A 14,396-nucleotide genomic window follows, 5' to 3' on the forward strand; every position below is an offset into this window, starting at 1 on the left:
CCTGCGGGGGGAAGCCCCGGTGATGCCGCGGGATCCCGGTGACGTCAGCGGGAGCCGTGACGTCACGGGGCCCCCGTCTGGGGCGGGCGGCGCGCGGGGCCGCGGCGGCGGGAACCGGGGCCGGAGCGAGGTAACGGGCGGCGGGAGGCGGCGGCCAGTCCCGGGCTGTCACCTCCGGTACCCCCGTATCCCCCTCCCTGGGCTCCCGGTGCTGCAACCCCCGGGCCCCTCCGGTCCCGGGCTTCCCCCCTCCCGGTGGTGAAACCGGGCAGGGTCCCGGCACGGGGGGTCCCGGCAGCTCCTCCCCGGGCGCGGTGCCGCCGTGCCGCCCGACGCTTCGGGGATGGGCCGGTGCGGCTGCGGCTCCCGGGGTACGGCGGCACCGGTCCGAGGGCGGCTCCGCTGCCCCGGTGGGGCCGTGCCGGGGGCTCCGCTCGGCGGGGGCACTAACGGGGAAGGGGGACCTAACGGGGGGGGGGGGGGGGGGCACTAACGGGGGGACACACTAACGGGGGACACACTAACGGGGGGGGGGGGGCACTAACGGGGTGTAACTAACGGGGGTGCCAGCCCCCGGGGGACGACTGCGCACGGCGAGTCGGGTCTACCAAGACCCCCGGTTCGGCCCCGGGAGCGGGTACCGGTGCGGTACCGGAGGGTCCAGGGGGGTTGCAAGGTGGGTGCTGGAGGGCGGTAGCGGAGGGTACCGGGGTGGTATCGAAGGGTACCGGGCGGGGGTACCGGGGTGGTACCGGAGGGTCCCGGGGGGGTTACAAGTGTGGTACCGGAGGGAGGTACTGGAGGGTCCCGGGGGGGGATACTGGGGTTGTACCGAAGGGTACTGGGCGGGGATACCGGGGTGGTACCGAAGGGTAGCGGGCGGGGGTACCGGGGTGGTACCGGGGGTTACAAAGGTGGTACCGGAGGGGGGTACCGAAGGGTACCGTGCGGGGAATACTGGGGTTGTACCGAAGCGTACCGGGGGGGTACCGGCGGGTCCCGGTCGGAGGTACCGGCGTGATACCGGATGGTACCGGGGGGATACCGGGGCCCTCCCCGCTCCTCCCTCGCCCTCCCCGGGCCCGGTGAGCTCATCTTTCCAGCCCGCGGGCGGTGTTCCCGGCGCTGGGCGCCCGCCAGCAGCCGCCGTTCTTTCCATCGCCCCGGCCAGAGTCTCCCCGCGGGGACCGGGCGGGGGCGGGACCCCGTGTCGTCCCCCCCCGCCCCCGCACACAGGCACCGAGCAGGAGGAGACCGGGGGGGTACCGGCACCGGGAACGCTGGGCACCGAAGATACCGGCTCAGAATGGCACTGGGCTAGCGGCACCGGGGATACGGGGGAGCACCGGGGATAGTGGCACCGGAGGGGCACCGGGGATGGGGGCACCGATAATGCCGGCACCGAGGGGGCACCGGGGTTAACGACAACGGAGACACCGGCACCAGGATGGGAGTATCGGGGATGGGGGCACCGGAGATACCGGCACCGAGTGGGCACCAGGATGGGGGGTACCGGGGATGGGGGCACCGAGGGAGCACCGAGGATAACGGCACCGGAGATACCGGCACCGAGGGGGCACCAGGATGGGGGTACTGGGGATGGGGGCACCGGAGATACCGGCACCGAGGGAGCACCGGGGATAACAGTACCAGAGATACCAGCAACGAGGGGGCACCACGGATGGGGGCACCACGGATGGGGAGCACCGAGAAGGCACCGGGGATGGGTGTACCGGGGATGGAGGCACTATGGATGGGGCACCGAGAGGGCACCGGAATGGGGGCACCAGGGATGGGGTCACCGAGAGGGCACCGGGAGGGGGTACCGGGGATGGGGGCACCAGGGATAGGGGCACCGAGAGGGCACCGGGAGGGGGTACCGAGGATGGGGGCAACAGGGATGGGGGCACCGAGAGGGCACCGGGATGGGGGCACCAGGGATGGAGGCACCAGGGATGGGGGCACCGAGAGGGCACCGGGATGGGGGGGTACCGGCGATGGGATCACCGAGGGGACACCGTGGGTACCGGCCCCGAAGACCCCAGCAACCCCGGGGACCCCTGCCCACCGCGGTTCACCATTCCCCCCGCTACCGACATCGGGAGCCTCCCTCCCCCCTCCCCCCACCTCCGGCGGCCCCGGGAGCCCCGGAAGGCAGAGGGAGAGGGGGAGGGGGATGGGGATGGGGATGGGGATGGGGGGGGCGCCCGTTCTATTTTTAGCCGGGGCCGCGCGGGTATTTTTAGCGCGGGCGCCGCGGTTGCGTCAATGGAACCCCGCGTGCGTCACGGCCGCGCCCCCGCCGGAACCGCCCCCCCCCGCGCCTTGTACGGCGCCGCCGTGCGTCACGGGCCCGCGCGCCGCCCCCGCGCGTCACCGAGCGCTTAAGAGAAAGTAGTGGCGGGGCCGGAGCCCGGCGGAGCCCGCGCGGCGGCGGCGGCGGCAGCGGAGCGGGAACCGGAGGAGCACCGCCGGGTACCGGCCCCCGGGTATGGGAGGGGGGTGGGGATCGGGGGGTGGGGGGATGGACCGGGAAAAGCAGGGTCGGGGGGGCACGGTGGTACCGGGGGGAGGCGGGGGCGGGCATCCCGGGTGGCGGCGGGGAGGGCATCACGGGGGCAGCCGGGGTCGGTCGTCCTGGGTGGCACCGGTGGGAGCTGTGTCTGTCGTCCCGGGTGGCACCGGAGAGGAGCGAGGAGGGCATCCCGGCGGGGCCGGGGTCGTTCGTCCCGGGTGGCACAGCGGGGAGCTGTGTCTGTCATCCCGGGTGGCACCGGAGAGGAGCGGGTCGTTTGTCCCCGGGGGGGAGCCGGGTCGGTCGTCCCGGGTGGCACCGGAGCGGACCGGGTCGGTCGTCCCGGGTGGCACCGGGGGAAGCCGGGTCGGTCGTCCCGGGTAGCACTGGGGGCAGCTGTGTCTGTCGTCCCGGGTGGCACCGGAGAGGAGCAGGTCGACTGTCCCCCGGGGGGAGCCGGGTCGGTCGTCCCGGGTGGCACCGGGGGGAGCCGGGTCTGTCGTCCCGGGTGGCCACCGGGAGTAGCTGTGTCTGTCGTCCCGGGTGGCACCGGGGGGAGCCGGGTCGGTCGTCCCGGGTGGCACTGGGGGGCAGCTGTGTCTGTCGTCCCGGGTGGCACCGGAAAGGAGCGGGTCGACTGTCCCCGGGGGGGGGGCGGGGTCGTTTGTCCCGGGGGAAGCCGGGTCTGTCGTCCCGGGTAGCACCTGGGGGAGCTGCGTCTGTCGTCCCGGGTGGCACCGGGGGGAGCCGGGTCGTTCGTCCCGGGTGGCACCGGAGAGGAGCAGGTCGTTTGTCCCCGGGGGGAGCCGGGTCGTTTGTCCCGGGAAGCCCCGAGTCGGGTGTGTCCCGGTAGCACCGGGGGCTCAGAGCAGCAGGCGTCCTGCAAAGTGCATGTGGTCGGGCATTCCCGGTGGCACCGGGGGGAGCCGGGGTCGGGCATTCCCGGTGGCACCGGAGGGAAGCCTGGTCGTGTGTCCCGGTGGCACCGGGGGCTCAGGGTGGTGGGTATCTTGCAAAGTGCAGGGGGTCGGGCATGCCGGTGGCACCGGGGGGAGCCGGGGCTCGCATCTGAAAGCGACGCCACCGGGGAGAGTCGGGAGTCGCGGTGGAAGGGACCGGGCCAGTGCGTGCCGTGCGGGGCTGGCCTTTGGGCGCACCGGGGAGAACCACGGAGGAGGCACACGGGGTGGGGGCTGGCAGAGCGAGGGGTCCCGTTCCTGGGGGTCCCGGGGTGAGGAGCCATGCAGGACCGGGACCCGTATCTCGGGGCTGTGCTGGGCTACGGGGACAACAAGGGGGCTCAGCCCCCATCCCAGGACCGCCCCCCCCCCCCTCCCCGGGATCCAGGTGCAGCCAGGGAGAGCCCAGGGGCTGCGGGGGGACAGAGCCACCCCCAAACCGGGCATCACCCGGGAGCCATGAGCAGCGAACGGGCAGCAACGGGCAGGCAGGATGGTGCTGGCAGCACCGGCTACACCGCGGTACGGGCAGTGCCAGGGCCTGGCAGCGGCCGCGTTTTGGCGAGGCACGGCAGCAGGTGCCGGCAGGGCTGTGGGCAGCGTTACCCACCCCCGGTGCTGCCGGCTGCTCTCTCCCACCCGCAACCCAGGATTCGGTGCCAGGGGCTACCACTAGCCCACGCAGGCAACAACCTCCAAGCCTGGGCACGGGCAGCTGCCTGCGCTCCCAAACGAGGAATCTGCAATTACTGCCCCAAGCCGTGGGCGGCCGCCACGGGAACCCATGCCCGGTCCCCTCGGGGGAAGGGGGGGTCATAGCAGCGGGGGGGGGGACACCCCAAATGCCACCAGCGAGTGAAGGCAACAGCGTTCGGATGAGGAAGCGACGGAGGAAAGGTTGAGGCTTTGCATAGCCCGGCCAGCGATTTGCAGCCGGGATTTGCATGTGGGCAAGCAAAAGCATGGTGGCCCCTGGTGCCATGTCCCCAACACGGCCTCGTGTCCCCTGGCCGCATGCCCCGTCCCCTCCGCACCCACCGAGCTTGGCACAGCCCTAGTCCCCGGTAAATGGGCACAAACCCCACCGTGGCACCGGCAGTGGGTCGGTGCCACCCAAGTGGGTGCCAAGGCTGGACCCCCCGCTGGATAATGTTAACCCCAGCTCCTGGGTGGGTATCGGTTTTCTGGGTGCCGGGAGGAAACCGGGGGAGCGGCGGGGGAGCCGGTGGCGGTGCCGTGCTGGGGCTGCAGCGGCCGGGGGCCAGGCACGCCATGACCTTTAAAGGTCTGCGAGATGAATTACATTATCGTCTTGCCATCGAGAACGCTCCTGGCTTGGCTTTCAGCTGGACCTGGGACTCCTGTTACGTCTTATGCAGAGCTGGATCCGGGGGGGGGGGGCTGCCAGGACAGGGAGGGGGCTCCTCTCCCCCGGCAGCCGGTGGAGCTGGCTGAGGTTGCTTTGCCAAAAGGCTCCGAAATGGGGTACTGGGGGGGGAGCGGGTTCCTCAAGCGCTGGGTCAGCCCCGGCTTTGGCTTCCCCCGGTCAGCCCCGGGACTTGGGAAGCCGCCGGCCGCATTCCTCCCTCCTTCCCTTTCGGTGCCTTTGCTAAGCCAGCGTTTTGGGGAATGTCCTTTGCGCCCATTGGGTACGGCGTGACCTTTCCCGGGGATGCCGGTGGCCACCACCGGGCAGCCAGCAGCCCCAGAGGTCCGGCTCCCGGGGAAGCCCCCCCCGTGGTTCTTCTCACCTTGCCCTCCATCCTCCACCTGGATGGATGGATGGATGGTGGTGGTTGGGGGAGGGGGTCTCCGCCGACACCCTGTTCTCTCCACAGAGATGCCCTGCATCCAGGCGCAGTACGGCACGGCGGGCACCGGCCCCTGCGATCGCTGCCCACCCGAGCTGCTCAGCCCCGAGGGTGGCCGCTTCCCCATGGAGGTGGCCGGAGCGGACCTGGCGGCCGCCCCTGCCTTGCCCAGCTTCAGCACCTTCATGGAGGGCTACGCCGGCGAGTTCGACGCCTTCCTCTACCAGCTGCCGGCCAGCAGCCAGCCCGCCGCCGCCGCCGCCTTCAAACTGGAGGATTTCCAGGTCTACGGCTGCTACTCCGGTGCTTTCGGTGGGCAGCCGGACGAGACCCTCTCCTCCAGCGGTTCGGACTGTTACGGCAGCCCCTGCTCCGTCCCCTCGCCCGCCACCCCGGGCTTCCAGCCGCCCCAAGCTCCGAGCTGGGAGGGGCTCCTTTGGGGGGTACTCGCCCCTGCCGAACTTCGAGGGTGGGCAGCCCTGGGCTGAGCCGGCCAAGGGCAGTGGGTCACAGCCCCCTTTCTTCGCCTTCGGCCCCCCAGCCCCCAGCCCTGGTGGGTCCCCTGGGACCCTAAAGGGGCAGCCAGGCCCCTCGCCCCGCCTGGACCCGCAGCTGCTGGACACGGACACCTTCGCCCCCGCGCAGGGCTCCCCGGGGGGCTTCGCCGGGCTGCCCCTGGCTCCCGTCTCGCCGCTGCTGGAGGGGCCGGCGCTGACCCCCACCAAGGTGCGCAGCCCCGGGGCGGGCGAGGGCCGCTGCGCCGTCTGCGGGGACAACGCCTCCTGCCAGCACTACGGCGTGCGCACCTGTGAGGGCTGCAAGGGCTTCTTCAAGGTAAGGGAAGCCGCCCTACACCCCGCGGCGGGGATATTCCCACAATGCTTTGCAGCAGCAGGAGGATGCTGCAGGTCACCCTGGGGAAGGGCAGGGCGGGGAGCGCGGCCCCCGGGAGCCCTCCCCACGGATGTGGAGCCGGATGCCGGGTTGGAGCGGGAGGCAGGGGAGGACAGAAGGGCTTTTGTTTGACGACACAGTGCCCCGGGCTGAGCTGGGGCTGCTCCTTCCCCGCCCCGCAGCGCACGGTGCAGAAGAACGCCAAGTACATCTGCCTGGCCAACAAGGACTGCCCCGTGGACAAGCGGCGGAGGAACCGCTGCCAGTTCTGCCGCTTCCAGAAGTGCCTGGCCGTCGGCATGGTCAAAGAAGGTACTAGGGTCCCATCCTGGGGTGTAGGGGGGGTCCTAGCAGGAGTGGACCCCGCTGCTGGCTGCGCTGACGACAGATGCGCTCATGGCATGTTCCCTCGCCGCAGTGGTGCGGACCGACAGCCTGAAGGGGCGGCGGGGCCGGTTGCCCTCCAAACCTAAGCAGCCGCCGGACGCGTCCCCCGTCAGCCTCATCACCTCCCTGGTGCGGGCGCACATCGACTCCATCCCCAGCGCCACCAAGCTCGACTACTCCAAGGTAGGGCTGGGACCATCCCACGGCATCCCCGGGGTTGTGGCGGGGGCCGGATCATGACACACAGACACACCCACCCACCCCCAATCCCCATGGCAGTTCCAGGAGTCGGCACCGTGCCAGTTGGAGAAGGAGGACTCGGTGGACGTGCAGCAATTTTACGATCTGCTCACCGGCTCCATGGACGTCATCCGCAAGTGGGCTGAGAAAATCCAAGGTTTCACCGAGCTGCCCAAGGAAGACCAGGATCTGCTGCTGGAATCGGCCTTCCTCGAGCTCTTCATCCTCCGTCTGGCGTACCGGTGAGCCCCCCGTACACCGCGGTGCAACGGGGAGCCTGGGGTTGTGCCGGGCTGGCCGCGGGGGGTGACACGCGTGTGTTTGTGTGTGGGGGTGTACCCGCAGCTCCAAGCCGGAGGAAGGGAAACTCATCTTTTGCAACGGGGTGGTGCTGCACCGCCTGCAGTGCGTGCGGGGCTTCGGCGAGTGGATCGACGCCATCCTCGAGTTCTCCCAGAGCCTGCACCGCATGAGCGTCGACGTCCCCTCCTTCTCCTGCCTCGCCGCCCTCGTCATCATCACAGGTGAGACACCCCCCCCCCGCCCCCGCCATGCCATTGCTCCCCGCCGCTGTCCCCTTCCCCACCCTGCGGCCATCACCCTGGCCTCATGCCTCTGCGTGTGTGTGTCTGTCCGTCCCCCCCCCCAAGACCGCCATGGGTTGAAGGAACCGAAGCGGGTGGAGGAGCTGCAGAACCGCATTGTGGGGTGCCTGAAGGACCACGTGGCAGCGGGGGGGGCCGAGCCCGGTCGCCCCGGCTGCCTCTCCAAGCTGCTGGGCAAACTGCCCGAGCTGCGCAGCCTTTGCACCCAGGGCCTCCAGCGCATCTTCTACCTGAAGCTGGAGGACCTGGTGCCACCACCGCCCATCGTCGACAAGATCTTCATGGACACGCTGCCCTTCTGAGCCCCCACCTGGGGGGACTGCCACCAGCCCCTGGGTCCTCCCCAGGGACGCCCAGGTGTCCCCCCCTCAGATGCCTGGGTCCCCCTTGGGGTTACTCAAGTCCCTGCCCCCCAGATGCCTGGGTCCCCTTGGGATACCCAGGTGTGTCCCCCCAAGATGCCTGCATCCCCCTTGGGGACACCTGGGTGGCCCCTCAGATGCCTGCATCCCCCTTGGGGACACCTGGGTGCCCTCTCAGATGCCTGGATCCCCCTTGGGGACACCCGGGTGCCCCCCCCCAGATGCCTGGATCCCCTTTGGGGACACCTGGGTGCCCCCCCAGATGCCTGGATCCCCCCTTGGGGACACCCAAGTGCCCCCCCACATGCCTGGGTCCCCCTTAGGGGACACCCAGGTCCCCCATGTGCCTTCACGGTGCCGGGCATGACGCACAGCAGCCCTGGTGCCTTCCCCCCCCCGAGGGGGGGCATCGCCGGCGTGATGCTCCCCTTCCCCCCCATGTAAAAATGCCCCCGTTGTAAATAGCGAGCGACTGGATCCTGTACAGAGTGGGGAGCGCGGGGATGGGGAGGGGGCTCCGCCCCCCCCCCCAGCCTCACCCCCCTCCCCTTTATATTATTTTTTTTTTCTTTTTTTTTTTTTTCCTCCCCTCTTTTGGCCATTTTCTGTATATAAACCGAGAGCCGCTGAAAAGGGCCGTTTCTCTCCTGTGTCCACCCTGAATAATATCATCTATATTTAATATACAGTGAATTAAAGGGGGGGAGGGGAGGGGGGGGGGCAGAGTGGTGGGGCTGGGGACAGCCAGAGCTCACGTTGCCCACGCCATTGCCCTTGAACCGTCACTCACCCCGGTGACAGCGGCTGCCACAGCCCCACACCTGCCACCCGCCTGATTTATCCTCCCTAAAATAACCGGGAAGCGTGACCGTGTCCCCCCGCCGTGTCCCCTTCCCCCCCCCCCCCCCCGCCGTGTCCCCAGGGATGTGGCCATTGGCAGGGCCAGCCCTGGTGGCAGTAGGATGGGGGAGGGGGTAGTGGTGGTGGCAGCTTTTGGGGTCCTTGTGCCAATGCGGGGGGTCTTAGGGGGTTGGGGACGAGGTGGGGATGGGGTGTTGGGGGGGGTGTTAGGGGGTTGGGGGGGGCCTTAGGGGGGTGGGGACGTGGGGGGGGGTCTTAGGGGGTTGGAGGGGGCCTTAGGGGATTGGGGATGGGGTGGGGGATGGGGTGTTGGGGGGGGTCTTAGAGGTTGGGGACGAGGTGGGGGATGGGGTGTTGGGGGGGGGTCTTAGGGGTTGGGGACGTGGTGGGGGATGGGGTGTTGGGGGGGGGGCATGCCAGGCTGACATGGTCCCCCCAGCTTGTCCCCTGCATCCTGCTGGGGACAGCCTGGCCCCGGAGCAAATGTTAATGGGGACACCAAGGGCCAGTGCCGAACAAGGGCCACATTGAGGCGCTGGGCTGGGGGGGCCCCACAGCGGGACACAACAAGGGCCCCTCTGTGTGTGTCCCCCCCCCGCCATCCGCCCCCGCCCCGGGGAGGGCGCTGACGCACGGCGGGGGCCGCGGCCGGGGGGTCCCGGGCTGGGGGGGGGGGGGGGGGGCAGGAGGGACTTGGCCAGGGGGGCATGGGGGGGGTACTGGCATGGCATGGCAGGGATCTGCTCCGCTGTGGGGCAGGAGGGGCCATGCCGTGGGGCAGGAATGGCTGTGCCATGGGGCAGGAGGGCCATGCCATGCCGTGCCATGCTGTGCCGTGCCATGGGGCAGGAATTGCTATGCCGTGCCATGCCATGCCATGCTGTGGGGCACGGATGACCATGCCATGCCATGGGGCAGGAACGGCCGTGCCATGCCATGGGGTAGGAACGGGCATGCTGTGACATGCCATGGGGCAGCAATGGCGGTGCCATGCCGTGCCATGCCATGGGGCAGGAATGGTCATCACACGCCATGCCATGGGGCAGGAGGGCCATGCCATGCTGTGCCATGCTGTGCTGTGCCATGGGGCAGGAATTGCTATGCTGTGCCATGCCATGCCATGCCGTGGGGCACAGATGACCATGCCATGCCGTGGGGCAGGAATGGCCATGCCATGCCGTGCCATGCCATGGGGTAGGAACTGGCATGCTGTGTCATGCCGTGGGGCAGGAATGACCATGCCGTGCCATGCCATGGGGCAGGAATTGCTGTGCCGTGCCGTGCCATGCCATGCCGTGGGGCACGGATGACCATGCCATGCCATGGGGTAGGAATGGCCCTGCCGTGGGGCAGGAATGGCCGTGCCGTGCCATGGGGTAGGAACGGGCATGCTGTGTCATGCCATGGGGCAGGAATGGTCATGTCATCACGTGCCATGCCGTGGGGCAGGAATGGCCATGCTGTGCCGTGCCATGGGGCAGGAATTGCTATGCCGTGCCGTGCCATGGGGTAGGAACGGGCATGCCATGGGGCAGGAATGGCCATGACACGATATGGGGCAGGAGTAGCCATGCCATGGGGTAGGAACAGCCATGCCATGCCATGTCATGTGTCAGGAACTGCTATGCCGTGCTGTGCTACGGCACAGACACGTGTGTCATGGCGTGTGCCCGGCCCTCCGCCCGGTGACATGCCACAGCCACAGCCCTCCCTGCTGTTTACACCAGGACACTTGTCCCCATGGCAGTGTGGGTGGCCTGATGCCAATGCCCCAGATCCCCGTGTCCCCACGCCCCTGTGTCTGTCGTGTCCCCATGTCCACCCATCCCCCTGTCCCTGTGTCCCCCATGTCCCCATGTCCATCCATGTCCCTGTGTCCCCTGTGTCCATCCATCCCCCATCCCTGTGTCCCCATGTCCATCCACGCCCCTGTCCCTGTTTTTCCCCTGTGTCCATCCATCCACTTTCCCTGCATGCCTGTGTCCCCATGTCCATCCACCCACTGTCCCTGTGTCCCCCATGTCCCCATGTCCATTCACCCCTTGTCCCTGTGTCCCCCTGCCCACCGTGTCCCTGTCTCCAGTATCCCATGTGCCCCCTGTCCCTGTACCCCTTTGTGTCCATATGGTCCCTGTGCCGCTGTGCTCCCATGTGTCCCCATGTGTCCCTGTGTGTCCCCATGTACGTCCCACTGTTCTCTCTTTGTCCCCCGTTGCCGTGTCCCCCCGTCCTGGACCCTGGCACTGCGGAGGTCACCGGGGTCACCGGGGGTCACCGGACCCCAGCCCGGCTGCAGTACCACGGAGAAGCCTCCAGCCCAGGGGGCGCTGTGCGCTCAGGAGCGCCCCGAGGAAGCGAGCCGTTCTGCACAGCGGTGGGCCCAGCTCGGTGGCACCCTGTCCCGGAACGAACCAAGCCGGCAGCGGTGCGGGGAGGTGAGCCCCGGCACGGAGGCGGCGATTCCGCCCCCGGGGGTCTCACCGCGATCGGAACCGGCATCGTAGGGCACGCGTGAAAAATAACAGGCGTACAGTGAGAAAATGCGGCTGCTGCGGCGGGAGGGGCCGCCATTGCAGTAGATGCTGTGTGCCGACCCCCCCTACGCAGATGGGCTGCTCCACTTCCCTCCTCCCCGCGGTCAGATGGTCGGGCCCGGGCGGTGAGTGGGGGGCCGGGGGCCGTGAGGGGCCCGGGGCCCGGTACCGGGGGGTTCAGGAACCGGGAGAGGGGCCCGGTACTGGGAAGTGAGGGGGGCTCGGGCCCCGGGAGGGGGTAAGGGGCTTGGCACGGGGGTGGTGAGGGTGGCTCGGCCCCTGGTACCGGGGGGCTCGGGCCCCGGGAGGGGGTGAGGGGCCCCGGTACCAGGGAAGTGAGGGGGACTCGGGCCCCAGTACCGGGGGACTCAGGACCCGGGAGAGGGTGAGGGGCCGGGTACCGGGGGACTCAGGACCCGGGAGAGGGTGAGGGGCCCGGTACCAGCGGGTGAGGGGGGCCCGGGCCCCGGGAGGGGGTTGAGGGGGTCCGGTATCGAGGGGCTCAGGACCCGGGACCCCGGGAGAGGGTGAGTGGGCCGGTACCCGGCGGAGTGACAGGGGCTGAGGCCCTGGCTGGGAGCTGAGGGAGGCCTGGGGCCCTCTGGGAGAGAGTGAGGTAGGGGGGTGGGCCTGGATCGGGCCCCCTGGGTCCCTGTGGGGTGTGAGGGGTCCCAGATCGGGCCCTTTGGGTCCCTGTGGGGTACTGGGGGGCCCAGACTGGGACCCCTGTGGGGTGGGGAGGGCACACACAGGGACATCGGGGCCCACAGGTGGGTAAAGGGGTTTGGCAGAGGGGCTGTTACCCAAGCAGCAGCACAACTAACTCCCCCCAACATCCTTTTTTTCCCTGCAGAACCCGCTGTTGCGCTCCCCCCAGAGCCACCCCCGCCATGAACTGCCGCGCAGAGGTGCTGGAGGTGTCGGTGGAGGGTCGGCAGGTGGAGGAGGCCATGCTGGCCGTGCTCCACACCGTCCTGCTGCACCGCAGCACTGGCAAGTTCCACTACAAGAAGGAGGGCACCTACTCCATCGGCACCGTGGGCACCCAGGACGTGGACTGCGACTTCATCGACTTCGCCTACGTCCGCGTCTCCTCTGAGGAGCTGGACCGGGCCCTGCGCAAGGCTGTAGGGGAGTTCAAGGTAAGGGACCCCCTCAGCAAGGCCAAAAGTGGGAGCTTAAAAACCTGCGGGCTTTAACGTGTCCTCGCCTGCGAGGGGAAGGTCAGTCCCTGGCTCCCCCCGAGCGAGGCTGCGTGCTCTCTCGGCAGGACGCCTTGCGCAACTCGGGCAGCGATGGGATGGGGCAGATTTCGCTGGAGTTCTACCAGAAAAAGAAGTCACGCTGGCCCTTCTCGGATGAGTGCATCCCCTGGGAGCTGTGGACCATCAAAGTGAATGTGGTCAACCTGGCGAACGAGCAGGAGCGGCAGATCTGCCGGGAGAAGGTGGGCGAGAAGCTCTGCGAGAAGATCATCAACATTGTAGAGGTGATGAACCGCCACGAGTACCTGCCCAAGATGCCCACCCAGTCGGAGGTGGACAACGTCTTTGACACCAGCCTGAAGGACGTGCAGCCCTACCTGTACAAGATCTCCTACCAGATCACGGACTCCCTGGGCACCTCGGTCACCACCACCATGCGCCGCCTCATCAAGGACACACTGGCCCTGTAGGGCTGGGTGCCACCGAGGCAGGTTTCCCTGCGTCGTGGCACTTTTCTGGCACAGCCCCTGCTTCTTTGGGACAGTGTCTCTGGTTGGATCCTTCCTCTCCGCCTCCAAAAAGCCTCTGCAAGGAGCTGGACTTGGCCTGGCCCTTAATTGGGGGTTGCTGCTTGTTTGGTTTGCACCAAGGGGCGCTTGCCCATCCTGGAGAACCGGCTTGGTGGCTTCTGGGTTGGTGGCGAGTCCTCGCGGCAGGAGCTGCTGTGTGGTGTCAGCACTGGCTCGGTGCTGGGCTCGTGGCCTGGCAGAGCGGTGCTGGGGATCAGCACGGAGCAGGGATGGATCCAAACCCCGGCCGGCCCAGCCCATGGCCCCTCTCCAACTCGCTCTGTGTGGCACAGCCAGTGCTGGCCTTGTCCTTTGTCACCGCCTGTCCCCCCCACCACGGTGGCAAACCCATCCCTGGGACTGAGCCGCTTCCCTGCGGGGCGCGGAGATGAGCTTGCTGCCTCTTCTGGGGCAAAAATAAAAAATATTTCTCCTTTCAGGTGGAGTCTGGTCACGTCCTGGCTGTGGATGGTGCTGGCAGCCACAGGACAGGGGGGAAGCAGGTGCCGAGGCTGCGTGGGGGACCCCATCGTGGGGTTCACTGGCTGCAGTGGGGAGTGGCAGGGCTGGGTGGTGGGAGGGGGGGGCCTGGCACCCCCCCAGGGCTCAGTCAGTGCTGCCCCCACCCCCCGGGAGCGATACACCAAGTGGGGCAGCCCCCCGGGCGCACCCAGGGGAGGGGACCGGCTGATCCCCGGTCCGTGCAGGGTCCCCTCCGCAGCACCGAGGGGGGGGAAAAGCTGCTTTTTATCCCCCGGGGGGCGGCATCCACTGGGCTCCGTCTTCTCCGCAGAGTGAGGGGGGGGGCCACATGGGCAGCTAAAGACGGTCCCTGACATCACTTAAACTCCCGTCAGTCCCAGCGGACCCGCACTCCGGCTTGGGGGAGGAAGAGGAGGAGGAGGAGGAGGAGATGAACGCCACGCTGGTGCGAGCCGACGTGTGGGCGGCTGAGGCCACCCGTATCGCTGTCGTCCTGGTGCTCTGCCTCGCCGTCACCTTCGCCCTCTTCTTCCTCGGCTGCAACCTGCTGCTGCAGGCGGAGAGCCTGGCAGCACCCCCGGCGCAGGGGGAGCGGCGGCAGTCCCGCGAGGCCGAAGGCGCTGCCGAGGGGGCGTAGGGACCAGCGCCAGCCCAGAAGACGCAGGGATGGACGGACGGACGGACGGATGGACACCAGCGGCGTTGCCCGTGGTACTTGGGGACGGAGCAGAACGCTGCTGGGGGCTGCAGCGACCCTGGCTCGTACAGATGGATTAAAAGGCAACGGGGCCAGCAGAGACATTGGGGGGGACCGGTCCTGAGCTGGGTCTGGATCCGGCCGTGGGTGCGGCAGTGCTGGTAATCCCCCCCAAGAGGATTAGCGGAAACTTTTATTCTGTTTCAGAGCTAATCCCTGGGCTGGTGGGGCAGGCGCGGCTCAGGGGGGGAGCCCAGGCACCTGCGCTGCCATG

The 14,396-nt window shown here is 68.8% G+C and overlaps 2 protein-coding genes across 2 annotated transcripts; both read left to right on the forward strand.

Moving 5' to 3' along the window:
- The first annotated feature begins 4,473 nt into the window (after nt 1–4,473).
- NR4A1 (nuclear receptor subfamily 4 group A member 1) lies at nt 4,474–8,395 on the forward strand. The gene is given in 7 exon segments (XM_055792005.1): nt 4,474–5,713; nt 5,715–6,119; nt 6,362–6,491; nt 6,598–6,749; nt 6,846–7,048; nt 7,152–7,330; nt 7,457–8,395. Coding segments are annotated over 7 exon segments (1,893 nt in total). The 5' UTR covers nt 4,474–5,146; the 3' UTR covers nt 7,714–8,395.
- A 2,713-nt stretch (nt 8,396–11,108) lies between these two features.
- ATG101 (autophagy related 101) lies at nt 11,109–13,381 on the forward strand. Its single transcript, XM_055792014.1, has 3 exons — nt 11,109–11,293; nt 12,022–12,310; nt 12,439–13,381. Exons 1-3 carry the CDS (start codon nt 11,214–11,216, stop codon nt 12,841–12,843), a joined length of 774 nt encoding a protein of 257 aa, XP_055647989.1. The 5' UTR covers nt 11,109–11,213; the 3' UTR covers nt 12,844–13,381.
- Nucleotides 13,382–14,396: the final 1,015 nt, after the last annotated feature.

The sequence above is a fragment of the Falco peregrinus genome, chromosome 19 (genome assembly GCF_023634155.1).
Source record: "Falco peregrinus isolate bFalPer1 chromosome 19, bFalPer1.pri, whole genome shotgun sequence".
Lineage (NCBI taxonomy): Eukaryota > Metazoa > Chordata > Aves > Falconiformes > Falconidae > Falco > Falco peregrinus.

Excerpts from the sequence above, each read along its gene's own strand:
- ATG101 (XM_055792014.1), top strand. The coding sequence starts at position 11,214 with ATGCTGTGTGCCGACCCCCCCTACGCAGATGGGCTGCTCCACTTCCCT. Across the intron at positions 11,294-12,021 it reads CAGATGGTCGGGCCCGGGCG|AACCCGCTGTTGCGCTCCCC; the intron begins GTGAGTGGGGGG and ends TTTTCCCTGCAG. Across the intron at positions 12,311-12,438 it reads AGGCTGTAGGGGAGTTCAAG|GACGCCTTGCGCAACTCGGG; the intron begins GTAAGGGACCCC and ends CTCTCTCGGCAG.